The sequence below is a fragment of the Phoca vitulina genome, unplaced genomic scaffold, assembly GCF_004348235.1.
Source record: "Phoca vitulina isolate PV1807 unplaced genomic scaffold, GSC_HSeal_1.0 scaffold32, whole genome shotgun sequence".
NCBI classification, from domain to species: domain Eukaryota; kingdom Metazoa; phylum Chordata; class Mammalia; order Carnivora; family Phocidae; genus Phoca; species Phoca vitulina.
In genome coordinates, this window is record NW_022589735.1 from 10,038,811 (window position 1) to 10,055,610 (window position 16,800).

General features: G+C 33.8%; 1 protein-coding gene across 1 annotated transcript in view; it reads right to left on the reverse strand.

Moving 5' to 3' along the window:
* ADAMTS19 (ADAM metallopeptidase with thrombospondin type 1 motif 19) overlaps positions 1-16,800 on the reverse strand; it is a 250,382-nt gene that overhangs the window by 122,005 nt on the left and 111,577 nt on the right. Inside the window, exon 8 of the mRNA XM_032425158.1 lies at positions 15,294-15,399. Within this exon, the coding sequence (XP_032281049.1) occupies positions 15,294-15,399 (106 nt within the window). The remainder of the gene's footprint in view (positions 1-15,293; positions 15,400-16,800) is intronic.

Genomic DNA, 16,800 nt, shown 5'->3' on the forward strand with positions numbered 1-16,800 from the left:
CTAATTAGACACTGAGAGATCAAATAATGATACAAATAATGTAAACCTACAACAGTGAAAAAATTGGGAATGAAAACTACAGAGAGCCTATGAGAACATATGTTAAGAGATTTAACTATCCATAGAGCACTTTTGTGACAAAACGATCTGAAATAAAGTAAGAGAAAATGGGGAGGAAGGCAGGAGTTTTCTTGCCAAGGGAAGGAAATGGTCCTTACAGTGGAAGTAAATATGGATAAGATTTATGTAATCTGATAGGTGAAAGGAGAATTGCTGTGGTCTGAACTGGCATTCTATGAATGATGCTAAGTTTTGTGTTTGTTTTGTTTTGTTTTGTTTTGTTTTTATTTATTTATTTATTTTTTTTGGTTTCTGAACCCAATCCTTCTTTTTTTTTTTAATTTTTTTTATTGTTATGTTAATCCCCATACATTACATCATTAGTTTTAGATATAGTGTTCCATGATTCATTGTTTGTGCATAACACCCAGTGCTCCATGCAGAACGTGCCCTCCTCAATACCCATCACCAGGCTAACCCATCCTCCCACCCCCCTCCCCTCTAGAACCCTCAGTTTGTTTTTCAGAGTCCATCGTCTCTCATGGTTCTTCTCCCCCTCCGATTTTCCCCCCTTCATTCTTCCCCTCCTGCTACATTCTTCTTCTTCTTTTTTTCTTTCTTAACATATATTGCATTATTTGTTTCAGAGGTACAGATCTGAGATTCAACAGTCTTGCACAATTCACAGCGCTTATCAGAGCACATACCCTCCCCAATGTCCATCACCAAGTCACCCCATCCCTCCCACCCCACCCCCCACTCCAGCAACCCTCAATTTGTTTCCTGAGATTAAGAATTCCTCATATCAGTGAGGTCATATGATACATGTCTTTCTCTGTTTGACTTATTTCGCTCAGCATAATACCCTCCAGTTCCATCCACGTCGTTGCAAATGGCAAGATCTCATTCCTTTTGATGGCTGCATAATATTCCATTGTATATATGTACCACATCTTCTTTATCCATTCATCTGTCGATGGACATCTTGGCTCTTTCCACAGTTTGGCTATTGTGGACATTGCTGCTATAAACATCGGGGTGCACGTACCCTTTCGGGTCCCTACTTTTGTATCTTTGGGGTAAATACCCAGTAGTGCAATTGCTGGATCATATGGTAGCTCTATTTTCAACTTTTTGAGGAACCTCCATACTGTTTTCCAGAGTGGCTGCACCAGCTTGCATTTGTTTTGTTTTGTTTTAAATAAAAGACATGGATAGACCTCCATGAGCTGTGTGATGCCATTTTTTCTAACGGGGCTTTTGTCATTTTTTATATTGATATGTATGAGCTCTATTTATACTAAGGAAAATATTACTTTGTCATGTATCTTGCAAATACTCTCACTGATTGTGATTTATCTTCTGACCATTGTATTTCTTCCCTTGCAATGATATTTGAGTTGTTAATTATATGTGACTTTTCCTTAAATATTTCTAGATTTTGTATCTAGAATGACAGACATTCCCTAGTTAAAGACAGAAAAAGAAAAAAAGCTAACAAAACAAAAAATGTCAATGTACACAATCATTTTGGTGTGTTCTGATGTAATATATGTTATAGAATCAGATTCCTGTTGTATTTGTATACTTTTTTTTTTTTTGAGAGAGAGAGTGCAAGTGTTTGTGGGGAGGTGGGAGAGGCAGAGAGGGAGAGGGAGAGAGATCATCTTAAGCAGGCTCCATGCCCAGCGTGGAACCCAATGGGGGGCTCAATTTCATGACCTGAGATCATGACCTGAGCCGAAATCAAGAGCTGGACACTTCACCAATTGAGCCACCCAGGCGCCCCAGATTCCTGTTATTTTTTTGACTGAATGATTCATTTCTTTCTACTGATTATAAGTGCAGCTTTTATTATATGCTACATTTCTACATCTTTTCCTACTTATAAGTTTACTTTTTTTACTCTCTCTTCCATTGACTTATTTCTTTATTCAAGCACCAACACAAACTGCTTTATCTATTATGAAATGTATTAGTATCTGATAGAGTTCACCCTTCCCCTCCCCATTGTTTTTTCTTTTTTAACAACAAATTTCTTATCTTGATTTTTCCACATGGGATATAAAACTGATATGTCTAATTAAAAAAAAAGGAAAGAAAATTATATTGGCATTTTTTGGCAGGTCATAATAAATTTATATATAGATAATTGTCATTTTATAATATTGACTCTTCCTATCCCAAACCCGAAAATGTCTTTCCATTTATTTAAACCACTTTTATGACTCTCTGCATGGATAAAAATTCTTCTTTTTTTATGTCTTGTACATTCCTTTGTAAGTATTTTCCTAGGTATTTTATCTTTTTTTAGTTTTGTGTTATTTTATCTTTTGCTATCTTCAATATAATTGGATTTTTTTTCTTTCTTTATAGTGTCCAAGTGGCTCCTGCTTATGTACTGAAAAGCAAAAATTTTCATATACTTTTGTAACAGGCCAAAAAAATTCTCTTGTTCTAATAGAGCTTTTTTTTTAGCAGGTTGTCTTGAGTTTTCCAGTTATACAAATAATGCTCATTTTGCCATTCCTTTCTAGTTTTAATTTTCTTTTAAAATTATGAAACATTTTCATGAAAACAAATATGTGTAATATATACATTTACACATATTATATATATTTGTGTGTGTCTATATGTGTTATGTAGTCTAATACAACTTAAGCATTAAGGGAAACCATCACACAAATAAAAAATCTTAACAATCTGATCAATTCTAAGATCCATGTCAAATCTTTCTATCAGGTATCATGTTTCTGCCTTCAAAAGAAGACACAAAGTATGTACTGTTTTAGAAATCATTTCAATCCTGAAGTCCTAAAGATAGTGTCATATATTTTCTCTTAAAAGTCTTGTCTGTTATGTATCAGTCTTTATTTTATCCAGAATTGACTTTTATGAGTAATCTGATGGTATCCAATTTCATTTTTATATATGTAGTAAACCAACTGCATCATCACATTTTTCTGAAAAGTCAACTTTCTCTACTGATCTGCCAAACCTTGCTCAGATATCAGGTTTTCATGTAGCCATAAACCTGTTTATGTATTTTGTTCTATTGGTCCATATCTGTCCATATTTGCATAAATGTCAAAATGTCTTAGGTACTGTACTTTTGAAATTGGTCTTGATTTCTGTTAGGGAAAGATTCCCACATTATTCTCCTCATCTTTCTCTATCTGTGCCTCTATTGCCATCTCTTCCTTCTCCAATTAAGTTTTGGTTATTTTATCTATTTGTACTTAAATACAAATTTTGAAAACATTTGCCAACCACAGTATAAGAAGCTATGGTGGTCTATTTATTGGAATTTCCATGAATCTCTAAATCATTTACAGCAGAATTGACACCTGAAGAGAATAAATTTATCCACAAACATGGTATATTTTCATTGACACATTCAAAAAAATTTAATAATACTTTTTGTTGGATTCATTCCTATGTACTTGGTGTTTTCTATTGCTACAGTAAATAGTATTCTCTTTGTTAATGGCATTTTGTATTTTTGCGCTGACCACTGATTTTTGTGTATTTATCTTATATTTAATAATCTTACTAAATTCGTAAATTAATTCCATACTTTACTTCTACATTACATCATGTTTTTATAGGGAGTCACGCCATTTGCAAATTAAAGTAGGTATGTTTCTCCCATTTTCATCTCTACAGCTCTTATTTATTTTTCTGCTATGCTTTGTTTTGTGTCTCCAGTACATATTCGGATGTAGTAAGATCCTTGTGATTTTCTCAATTTTGTAGAAGTGTTTCTAATATTTCACCATTAAGAATGATGTTTCCCAGGGGTGCCTGGGTGCTCAGTTGGTTAAGTGTCCGACTCTTGATTTCAGCTCAGGTGTTTATCTCAGGGTTGCGAATTCAAGCCGTGTTGGCTCCATGCTGAGCCGGCTGCCTACTTAAAAAAAAAAATGCTTCCCATCAATTTTGGTAAATATACATCATTAAATTTTATCTTGTTGGTTTTTTATTAGGCATCTACTGAGATACTATAGTTTCTACCTGTAATCTATTAACGTGGGGAATAAGATTTTTAAATGACAAATGACCTTGGCTATCCTGACACAAAGCCAACTTTATTCCCTTGTATTACTTTGTTTACAGTGTTGCTTTATTTTGAAAATGTGTTTTTCATCGTTCTCAGATAAGAAAGGACTGTAGCTTTCCTTCCTTATAATTGTACTTATTGATTTTTATTTTTATTTTTTATATTTTTTAAGATTTAATTTTTTAAGATTTTATTTATTTATTCATGAGAGAGAGAGAGGGAGGGAGGGAGGGAGGGAGAAGCAGACTCCCCACAGAGCGGGGAGCCTGATGCGATGCAGGTCTCCATCCCAGGACCCTGGGATCATGACCTGAGCCAAAGGCAGACGCTTAACTGACGGGCCCACCCAGGCACCCCCCTTATTGATTTTTATATTACATTAATACTAGCCTCAAATAAGGAGTTGTAGGGGGTTCCTTTATTTACTAGAAAAATTAGATTAATATTAGCATTATTTATTCATCGAACCTATTCCTATGTCTGAACTGGTGTTTTCTTTGTGAAGATTCTAATGTGCTGACACAATTTCTTTAGACGGTTATAAGGCTTTATGTCCTTCTATTATGTTTTCTTAGATTTTTCCCATTTCATCTGCTTTTAATTTTTGTCATGACAGTATTCAGTGTATTTTCATAGTATCTTTTTAATACCTTTGGTATCTGTTATACCACCTTTTCTCATTTCTAATACTGATGAATTGTGCATTTTTTCCTTAATTAATTTTATATTTGTTAATATTATTTGCATTTTCATAGATCTAATTTTGACTTTATTTTTCATTTTCATCACATTTTTCTATTTTATTAGTTCCTACTCTTTGCAGTTTCTTTCTTCTAATATCTTTTAATTTGTTGTTATTTTTCTAACCTCTTAATATGAAAACTTAAGATCATTAATTTCATAATTTAATCTTTATATATGTGTTTAAAGTTACTAATTTTCCTCTATGTGCTGCTTTATCTTCAATGCTACAAACATGCAAAGTGGTATATTTGTTATTGTTTAAAACTGAATGTTTTCTGGTTTCCCGAATGCTTTCTTCTTTGATCTATGGGTTTTTCAAAAGTATGCTTATAAATTTCTTAATGTATGTATTTCTTAAGTTTTCCTTTTGTTATCGTTTGTTTAACTTAATTGTGTTGTGATAAGAAAAGTTCATCTGTATATTAATTTTAGGAAACTTGTTTAGAATTAAAGAATATAACAATATACCTTATTCTTCATAAATATCTGGTGTTTTGAAAGAGCAGGTTTTCTTTATTAATTGGCTGCAAGTTTTATATCTGCCCAGTATATCAATCTTTCTAGTTGTTCAAATCTTTTCTCTTCCACAGAGATCTTTCTGTTCAGTTGATCTAACAGTTCAAGAGAGCTGTGTTAAAACCTCCTACTATTGGGGCCCCTGGGTGGCTCAGTTGGGTAAGTAACTGACTCTTGATCTTGTGGTTGTAAATTCGAGCCCCATATTGGGCTCCATGTTTGGTTCCACCTGTGCATGGAACCTACTTAAAAAACAAAAACAAACAAAAAACAAAACAACAACAACAAAAATCTCCTACTATGACTGCGGTTATTTAACTGTTTTGTTAATGTGTCCATTTATGCTCTGAAGCTCTGTAATTACAATCTGTTTGATCTCGATGGATTTTTTTTTTTTTTTCCATTCCATGTCCTGAAGCAAGCTACTTGCTTCTAGCAGGCTGGAAATACACATTGCCATGTAAGGGGCTATGAAACTTCGGCTCCCATTTACCAGAGTGCATTCAACCCTCAGCTCCTCCATCCGGGACCAAGATTTAGCCCCCGGTGAATGAGAAATTCCAGCTTTTTCATATGGAAAGATTCCTACCTCTCTAGCATGTGTAAGTTTCTCCTTCTGGCTCTTTATCCTGGCTATTTATATAAAAAATTCTCCTTTTGGGATTTTTGAGCATTTGTAATGGGAATGGGAGACTTTAATGTCTTTTCAACTTCCACTCAATCCAAATCTTAATGTGAATCCTCATGTGAATTTTTAATGTGAAAGGAAATGCCAACATATTACTTAGATATAAAAATGAAGTTCCTTAAAAAGAATATTCTTTTTCATTTCTGCCAGACAATTAGTACATTTGTATATTCAGCTCTTCAATAGAGCACAGGAGGTTATACAAACCACACTTTTAGAAATAACAAATTTCTCTTCACTTAATAAATACATTTTTGAGTATATACTGTGCCAAGTATGCAAGTACTATTGTTCTAGGATGCTGGGAATATTATAGTGAACTAAGGAGTTAAGAATTCACTATACACATACAGATAGATCAATAGATAGACAAATATATAGTTGGAATTGGAAAAGTTTTATGAAAAAAATAAAAGAAGACAGAGGGTCATAAGCTGAGGCTGTGGGTATGTCTACATTTTTAAGAAATGTTAACAAAAAGGTCTCACTGAGAAGGTGATAGTTGAGCAGATACCTAAAGAAGAAAGGCAAAGGCTTTGAAGTGGGTGTTTTGAGTTACAGAAAAGAAGCTGGTGCATCTGGAACCCTGTTAGTAATAATCCACCTGAGAGACGATGGTGGTTTGGTCTGGAATGGCAACAGTAGAATTAGTGAGATATAAACAGAATATGGACATATTATGAAGGCAGCTTCAACACTGGTGGATTGAATGTGGAGACTGAGAAACAGAGGGCTTAAGGATAATTTCACTGTGTTTGACTGAGCAACTAGAACGATGGAGCTTCCAATTACTGTGATAGGAAGATGTGGGGGGAAGCACTTCTAGGTTGTGGGGAGTCATTTCTGTATCTGCATAATGGGATAAAGGCTCACTCCATGTGGTCTTGGGTATATTTACAAATACACAACATTATTTTTAAAAAACTTTACCTGATAACTTCTTAAAAGTTTCATACAATATTTAAAAACAGTCTAAACACTCTGTGCATATAGCATCTTTTCTCTAACAAATTTTCATTGACATTCTATGCATAAGAATATTTTACTAAGAAAATTACTATATTAAAGCATTCACTTATTTTATACATATTTACTGAATGCTTAATATGTCCCAAGCACTAGCAAATGCATTAGGAATCCCACGATAATAAAAAACGGGCATGGTTCATTACCTCTTGGAGCTTACAGCCTTTGAATGATGAATGAATGTACATTTATAGAGAGATAGTGCCATTAAGTGTTTAATAGAGAGACTAACCTACACAGAACACACCCTTTAGGAAATGATTATTGATATGGTATATGAATTATGATCAGTAAGAGATAATAATGCGGCTGCAGTGCTGACAATAAGAGGGAGCGTAGTGTGAGGTATGGCTGAAGAGATAAGGTAGGGACAGATAACACAGAGCTAGCCCACAAGTAAGCTGAGTAAAGTTAAGGTACTCAGAAGTATCTTTCAGGGGCCACTGGGTGGCTCAGTTGGTTAAGAGACTGACATGATTTTGGCTCAGGTCATGATCTCAGGGTTGTGAGATTGAGCCCGACAACAGGCTCGCACTGGATGTAGAGTTTGCTTGAAATTCTCTCTGTCCCTCTCCCTCTGTCCCTCCCCCTCCCCACTAGCACACACACTCTCCGTCTCCTTAAAAAAAGTATCTTTCAGGATTTGTGACATAGTACAGACTAACAACATGAACTCTGGTTTGGACAGCTTGACTCTGAGCATCCATGCGGGCACTTAATTAGCTGTGTGAGATTTGGCAATCAACTTCTCTAAGATAAAGCTAATATTACTACCTTCTGCAGGTGGGAGCAAGAGTCTTTGGTCTCGATGTGCTAAGTCAGTGTAGTTTTGCTGTTCAATAACTCTCCAGATTTAGCAAGGTCAGAAAAATACTCATATGGTTATGTTACTAACAATTATCTTTAAAACTATTATTTCCCTGATAATTTATATATTTACAATATCTAAGACCTGGGGATAAATTTTAGTAAGAGCTTATCCAATATGAGAGGTTATTTTACTTTTGGTTGGAATTCACAGAGAGGATTGAATTATTTATGACCATAAAGAAAAAGGATGTGATATGTATATATGGTATGTATTTATATTTTTGTTATATAAATTACATATGCATATATGTATTATGTATATATGATACATATAATATATTGACATTTTTGTTATAACATATATATGTAAAATATATATATGTGTGTGTATATATATATATATATATATATATAAAACAAAACAATCTAAAACACCACTAACTACTTGTACAAAAAAACAACTTGTATTATTGGCAAAGGATTGTGTCGCAGAATTGACAGCTAAAAGTACTTCACAAATATATGAGAACAGACGTATACAATTCAATTACAGACCACCTTTTAGGCTAAAAATAAAAATACTGGGCTCTCTACCAACTCAAACATGACCTGCAATGTAGCACTAACCTAGAATAAGTATTATGTGGCAGGGCTACTCAGAGTGTGGTCTGTGCCCTCCCTGGCTGCCATTAGATGAACTCTTTTTTTACAGATTTGTATCTAGAAATTTTAAGACCACTGAATAGATCAAAGTGAAGGATTAATTTATTAGGATAGCCCCCATGGATAAAACTCCTATTGTATGGATTTGAATTCCATTGGCAGTTTGGCACCAGACTGAATACTAGTCTAAGCCAAAATTTTCTCTTTAGTGTTTAGAAGCCCAAACAGGTTTTCCTTCAGGTTAATGGAAAAACAAACAAACAAACAAACAAACCCCCCAACTATAACAGAACCCCATTAGCTTGACATTGAGTATGTTGAATGCAACTTGGCTTAGGTCACCACTATCTGCTATAGAATTCCAGATGATGAAAGCAAATTGGCCTATGGTAAAGAATTTGAAACCTAAGTGAGATGTAAATTTGTAAAAATTTACAAAAAAACTCTAACATAGCTGGCATTACAATATAAATCAGCTATATCACTAAGCACACAGTTGAATTCAGCTGACTGTATTTTCTTTTTTTTTCCCTTTCTTTCTTCATTTCAAGACTTTTTCAATGAAGCAAGCAATATGCTGTATTCTGGCATAGCCCTTACATCATCAGAGACCACATTTTGAACAGTAAGATAATTTATTGAGCAGTTAATGAACAATCAAATTTAATGGAGAGAACTTTACTACATACACTAAAATAGGTTCTAGGTGGTCTTCTAGTGCTCAATGGTGAAAAAGGGAGAGAGAGAGAAGAATGAGAGAGGAGAGAGAGAAGAAAATATAAAACAAGTAGACAAAAATGTGTTTTTTAAATTTTAGAATGAGGAGGCCCTTCTAACTGTAAAAAGTTACAGAAGAAATAATAAAAAAATGACATTTGACTACTAAAAAAATTTGCAGTTCAAAAACATGAAAAAACAGGATTACATTAACTAAAAGAACTAGAGAAATCTTAACAATGTATTTGATTAAAAAAGAATGCTCTTAGCTACCATATGATCCAGCAATTGCACTACTGGGTATTTACCGCAAAGATACAAATATAGGGATCCGAAGGGGTACATGCACCCCGATGTTTATAGCAGCAATGTCCACAATAGCCAAACTGTGGAAAGAGCCAAGATGTCCATCGACAGATGAATGGATAAAGAAGATGTGGTATATATATACAATGGAATATTATGCAGCCATCAAAAGGAATGAGATCTTGCCATTTGCAACGACGTGGATAGAACTGGAGGGTGTTATGCTGAGCGAAATAAGTCAATCAGAGAAAGACATGTATCATATGACCTCACTGATATGAGGAATTCTTAACCTCAGGAAACAAACTGAGGGTTGCTGGAGTGGGGGGTGGGGTGGGAGGGATGGGGTGGCTGGGTGACAGACACTGGGGAGGGTATGTGCTATGGTGAGTGCTGTGAATTGTGCAAGACTGTTGAATCACAGATCTGTACCTCTGAAACAAATAATGCAATACATGTTAAGAAAAAAAAAAAAGAAGAAGAATATAGCAGGAGGGGAAGAATGAAGGGGGGAAATCGGAGGGGGAGAGGAACCATGAGAGACGATGGACTCTGAAAAACAAACTGAGGGTTCTAGAGGGGATGGGGGTGGGAGGATGGGTTAGCCTGGTGATGGGTATTAAAGAGGGCACGTTCTGCATGGAGTGTTATACACAAACAATGAATCATGGAACACTACATCAAAAACTAATGATGTAATGTATGGTGATTAACATAACAATAAAAAATTTAAAAAAAAAAGAAGGCTCTTAGTATCAAAAGAACTCCTGAAAAATTAGTCTCTATTAGCTTCAGTTTCCTCATCTATAAAAAGACAGTAATCACAAAGGATAGCTCCAGATTTTTATGAAATTGTACTATAGAGGAATATACAGTATTTAGTGCAATATCTTTTAATAAAAGAAGACATTATTATTTTTATTAGAAAGGTTTTAGCAATCTAATATAAATATGATACCTTAAAACTTAAAAAATATTATACAATTATGCAGTAAAAAGTTAACTCTGCAAGTTTGGGTGGTCCAAAACCTACATATAGGTCTAGCCCTTGCCCAGCTCCTGGGAGGTAACCTGTAAGCCTTTGGAATATCTTTTGTGATAAGAATATCTTTGTTTACCTGGGGGCCCTAGGGCAAGCCGGATAGCTTATACTAATGATATGATCTTGGGGTAGGGCTTGGCCAGCTTGACCTCTGGAGGGGATGGAGAATGAAGGTCTGCCTTGTGGGTGGTCAGTCATGCCTCCACGACCAACATTACCATCTATTAAAAACCCTGGATACCAAAGCTCAGGTTAGTTTCCTGGTTGGCAATACTTTGTGTGTGTGTTTTCACGCATCATTGTTTAGAGAACTAATACACAGTTCATTCTGCACAACTCCACTGGGAGAAGACAACTTTAAGTTTGTGCCATATGTTCCCTGGATCCTGCCCCATATGCCTGTTCCTTTGCTGATTTTAATCTATACCCTTTTACTGTAATAAACTATCATTTGAATAACATGGCTTTTTTGAGTTTTGTGAGTTCTGCTAACGAATCAGTGAACCTGAGGGTGGTCTTGGGAACACTCCCCAAACACAGTAATCTAACCACAATCTATATATCGATAATAAAGAATGGCTTGAAATCAAAGTAAAATTTCTTACTTTAACAAATTATTGTTTATAAAGGTCATATAAAATACATAAAACATAGTGCATATGTATATACATGTGCACTCAACAAACTCCATCAAATTCATGAATAATTTCCTAAGGTATTATTTATAAAAATAAAGTTTTAAAAATAAAGTTTTAACCTCTATCACAGTAAAATAATGAAGATCCCATTTGTATTTCATGGATATAAATACCTTTAATACCAATAAAAACGTTCTATTGTTGAAAATTTTGGTTATAAGAAAAAAAACCACACCCCCTTGACCTACTGTTTAGAAAGGAAAATAATTTTGAAAAAGAATCATAAACATTGGTATAAATCATTTATTTCCTCTTTCTTGCTATGGATACTAATCTATACTTTTGTATATAATTAGACAGAAGATTTTTTTTTTTTAAAGATTTTATTTATTTATTTATTTGAGAGAGCAAATGAGAGAGAGAGAGAGAGAGAGCATGAGATCAGGGAGGGTCAGAGGGAGAAGCAGACTCCCCGCTGAGCAGGGAGCCCGATACGGGACTCGATCCCGGGACTCCAGGATCATGACCTGAGCCGAAGGCAGTAGCTTAACCAACTGAGCCACCCAGGCGCCCCTAGACAGAAGATTTTTTTATTAGGCAATTTCCCAAAGGAAAATTTGATACATTTTTACATTTAAGATTCCTTTGAAATAGTAAAAAAAGTATTTTTTTGTTCTCTTCAATTACTCAAATTGTCACCCTTAAGCCTCGGTTTTTATTACTTGGTGGCCCTTACTGACTTTTCCAGCCATATGTGGAGTTTCTCCGGGAAATTCTAGAAACCAAATTCAAGGTAACAAACATAAACACACTCATCCCAAATCAATGTAGAAACATTTCATGTGTGATTACAAAGGCATTCTTTAATTGGCAAGTTTAAATAGAATCATTCTGCCATTCTAAAATTGTGGTTTGCAGAATTATATGATCCATTCTCTGCCTAAGGAAATAAATTGGAAAAAGTTATAACCTCTCCCCCACAAAAAAAAAAAAAACAAAAGAAAGAAATTAGAAAAGACAAAAAATAAGAATTTAACCGATTCACTTAAGTAGTTGACTTAATTATATCCCTAAGTAAAAGAGCTCTATTGATTTCTGTGCGTGCACACATAGGATCCCTAGATATAATTATCTAACGTTTGTGAAAACTGCCTATTTGAGAGGCTATGTGTGTATGAACATTGTTTTTTATTTCTTTTTCCTACGTTTTCTTTCATTGTGCTTTATATCTTACGCTGGATGATGATGATATAATTTATACAGATGACCTCTCTCCTGTCTGTATGTTCTTTGTTAAAGACACAATTATTCTGTTAGTGTATCCCACTTTCTAGCATTAAGAAGAACAGTAGCCTCTACTTTTGAGACAAATATTGCTTACAAGTAAGGAGGATTTTTTAGTAACTAAGTAGTTCAATATATATCATATGTCCTGGTCTTAATCCATCAAGCATTACCCTACCTTTGGCACATTTCTATTGATTTTGGGTACAGCTCTATAAAAGTCAAATAAAATAATATTTTACTGCCATTTTAGCCATTCCAACCTGAGTTCCCGGTCATAAACCAATGTTTCTACTACATAAAGCTCAAGTGGCCTTTCCTTAAACAATATCATTTAGTTTTTTAAGTAGTTGGAAGTTCTTGACCAAGCCTTTGCATGTTAATAAAGTAACTTGCATTGTGGCAGGTTCCTTTAATTTGTGTTTTTCCTACATTTTAGAATTCATCAGAGATTAAAGAAATTTATTTTACATATACTAAAGTAAAGATTGCTTCATAAAGTGAACCTTCTACTATTGAGGTTACTTGTCTGTTTCATAAAAATATACTGAAATTGCTTGTATACCATGCTGTTAATGCATAGCTAGAGTGAAAGTTGTATTATTAGGAAACTAGCATTTAACTTATAAAAACTGTACTTGTGATTGAATTTGCCCTTGTGGTCTTAAAATTTTTTAATACCAACTTTTTCTTGCCTCTAAACATTATTTTCAGTATGTTTTGTTCAAATAAGGTACACGGTTTTCCTTAATATGATTAAACTGGAATATCTTTAAATTATGAAAATTATATTGGAATTAAGATTCTAAATCCTATCATTCCTGGAGTGGAACACTGAATTAGGTTATTGCAGGGCATACTTTCCCTAAAGGATGATGATCTTAAAGTGTTATTTATCTTTTTTTTTGTTTCTTTTTTGACTAACAAATAAACACTTTGTATTCTAGAACACTCCAAACTGACTACTGAAAGCCTGCATGGGAGAAAATGAAAGTGTATTTACACGTTTAAAAACAGTGACATCAAAAACCAACCACTGTTGATAATGTCTTATTTCTTAGAATAGGTTATGGGCACAAGGTCATACTCAATTTCTGAGAACTCATTGAGCTATGTAATTATAACTTGATCATTTTTCTATACTTCAGTTTATTTGAATAAAAAGTTATTTTAATCAAACACCGTTATGTCCTATATAATTCTTCTTGTGAGCTTTCTCATACCAATCGAAGTCCATGGCTCAATTTACTCAGTTGTCTACCGAGTCCAGGCATATAATGAAAATAGAGGGAGCTGGGTCTACGGTACACTACAGTACTACGGAGCTGCAGCCTGTGATGAGCTGGGAAAGATGGGCCCAGTCTAAAGGGTACAGACGCTACTCAGCTCCAAGGAATGGCTGCCATATGGGACTGTAGGTCTAATGTTGCCAGGTCTGGAAATTTGCATTTTTATGTCAAATTTATACTTTTTAATGTTGGCAACTGATTCAAATTTTTAAACACTACCAGCCAAACTAAATATGTCTTTGACCAAAGAGGCCTCCATAAAGATCACCTCCCTGAGTAGGACCACTAAATCTGAGTCCAATTAAAATACTTTTCATATGTACTGCTGATCCTGCTAGCATGCAGGGAAGGCCACAGTCAAAATTCTGTCTGACTCCACACCATTTCTACTATAATATACTGCCTGTAAATATGTCCTTGTTCTTACATAATCTGAATCCCAGACCAAACTCATAACACAGGTATTATCCTCATTTTACTACTGAGGGATCAAAGGCCCAGAGATAGCAGATAAAAACACAGAACAGTATGACTTCATTTAAATGGACTGAGTTCACATCCTTCCTCCAACACTTACTATTTTCATAACTTTGGGAGAACAAAGTAACTTCTCCATACTTCAGTTTTCTCCCCTTGTAAGATGGGTACTCTAATAGCCATACCTCCCCAAAATGTTATGAGGATATATAAAGCACTTAGAAATGTCTTGGCACATGGTAAGTACTATATAAATGTTGCTATTACTAATTATGATTGCTATTAACATTATCTGTAAAATGAGATCCTTGCTTTTTGAATTTTAAATGAACCAAACTATGTTAAATACTTAGAATTGTTCCTGAGACCTACTGTTCATCACATAGTAACTGTGTGACCAGATGAAGTTTCTTTCAAATACCTTACTCCAAGCCATGCAGATTAATTTCTTTACTCTGTATCAGGTAATAATAAACATGCTATTATAGGTTGGAAGGATTTTTATTTGTACTAAATGTTTTCTTTGAACATTTGAATAATAAATAACTCTGTAGTGTCATGATTTATCGCCATGTTTATACCATTTGGAAATGTGTAGTGAAATGAATCATGTGCCATGTAATGAATATCCTAATGTGAATGTTAATAATGTAGTAAGATTTTATTCAAAGTATAAGGAATGGCTACAGTATTCAGAAGACACTTTATTTTATTTTTTTATTTATAGTTCCTGCTGTGAAGTTTGTTTTTTTCTATTTATTTTTTATTTTTTATTTTATTATGTTATGTTAGTCACCATACAGTACACATCATTAGTTTTTGAAGACACCTTAAATTAGATGATATTCGCCATCTGTTTCCCTAAATTTTAAAAAAACCTAACCCCCCAAATACAAAATATATGAATGTAATTCAATAACTCAAATTACAAAGTTATATGCTAATATGTGGCATAGCCAGAATTTTTACTTACTTGTGACCCATTTCATGAGCAATTGTAAATGCAAGATTCAGGCCATTGTCTTCAGCAATAATACATTTTCTCTTTTCACTACACATTCCACTCAAATAAGCTATACCTAGAAAACATACACATGAATTATCATATGTCAGATTCAAATGTAAATATTTATGCTAGGCATCAGTAGAAGAAATGAAAAATGATGGTATTTCCATTCAAATAATGTCAATATTAAACTATGATATCTAGCCCTTATAAATGGAATTTTAAGGGAAATTGTGTATGTATAAGTCACTCAATAAACTTAATATTCTTTTCAATTTCATATTTCAGATTAAATTATTTGATCAATTATCCAATTCTCAAAACGCATGCTCTAAGAATATATTTTACAAATACCACTTGTCATTGTCATGTAAGATAAATGAATGGACACAACTTTGAAAATGTAAATCAAAAAGCAATGATTAAGTTAAATATTTTTCAATTCTTCTAAAGAACCTAGTTTCAGAGAAATATCCTAAAATAAAATAAACTACATATGTATGGCATTCTTGAACTTACACTGATATTGTGAGTTAATAAAATTTTGAAATTTTATTTTGTAAAATACCATTTTAACTAATATGAATAAGAACGACCTGTGATATTGGGAATATTGAAAAGTATTTCCTTTGAACATTTTTTGCTCACAAGATGGTCCAACTGCAGAGTATATGATAATGAAATATTATCTAAGACAACAATTGCAGTAAGATATTTGATCTTTTGGTTTAAATCAATGGTAAGATAATATGTAAAATCACTGATATTCCTTAGTCAAAGATTTATGTACTATATTACTAATTAAGATACATCCCTGAATAAATATCATTTAACACAAAGAAATGTAACCTTCCAAATATAAGTTTTAACGCATTTTCAAAAAACAAAGGTTATTAAAGTAATATCTAGTGTTTATTGAATTATATGTATGTTCCATAATCCTCATATCCTTATAAAATACATTTAAACTCATTATATGAAGAAATTAAGGCCTGTAAAGGTGAAATGATTTGCCAAAGATCACATGACTACTAAATATTATGGAATGAGGATTTGAAATGAACTTTGACTCCATCTACCAACTGACGCTTATTTTCCTGCTAGTTACAATTTAGTGCAGAGTGATCCCTAGTTAAAGATGGTTAGCTGACTGCTTGTGACTTTTCTTCTCTCTTCAGAAACATAAAAAATAGTGTTATGAAATGATTAATGATTACATTTATTTAAAGATGTAAATAAATCACCTTGCCCTTGTTTTGGAAATATAGAAGATTCACGGAAGAATATGAAATGATTTAGGGGAGCCACAGCCCAAATGACAGGGGAGAAGGATTTTATTACTATGGTAGAACCCCATAGAGACTCAAGACTGAAGCACACAGGTTTGAACAGAGGCATTGTTCGAGGATTGAAAATGGAACATCTGAAATCCTCAACTACTACTCTCAAGGCCTGGTATCCATTGGCCTACCAG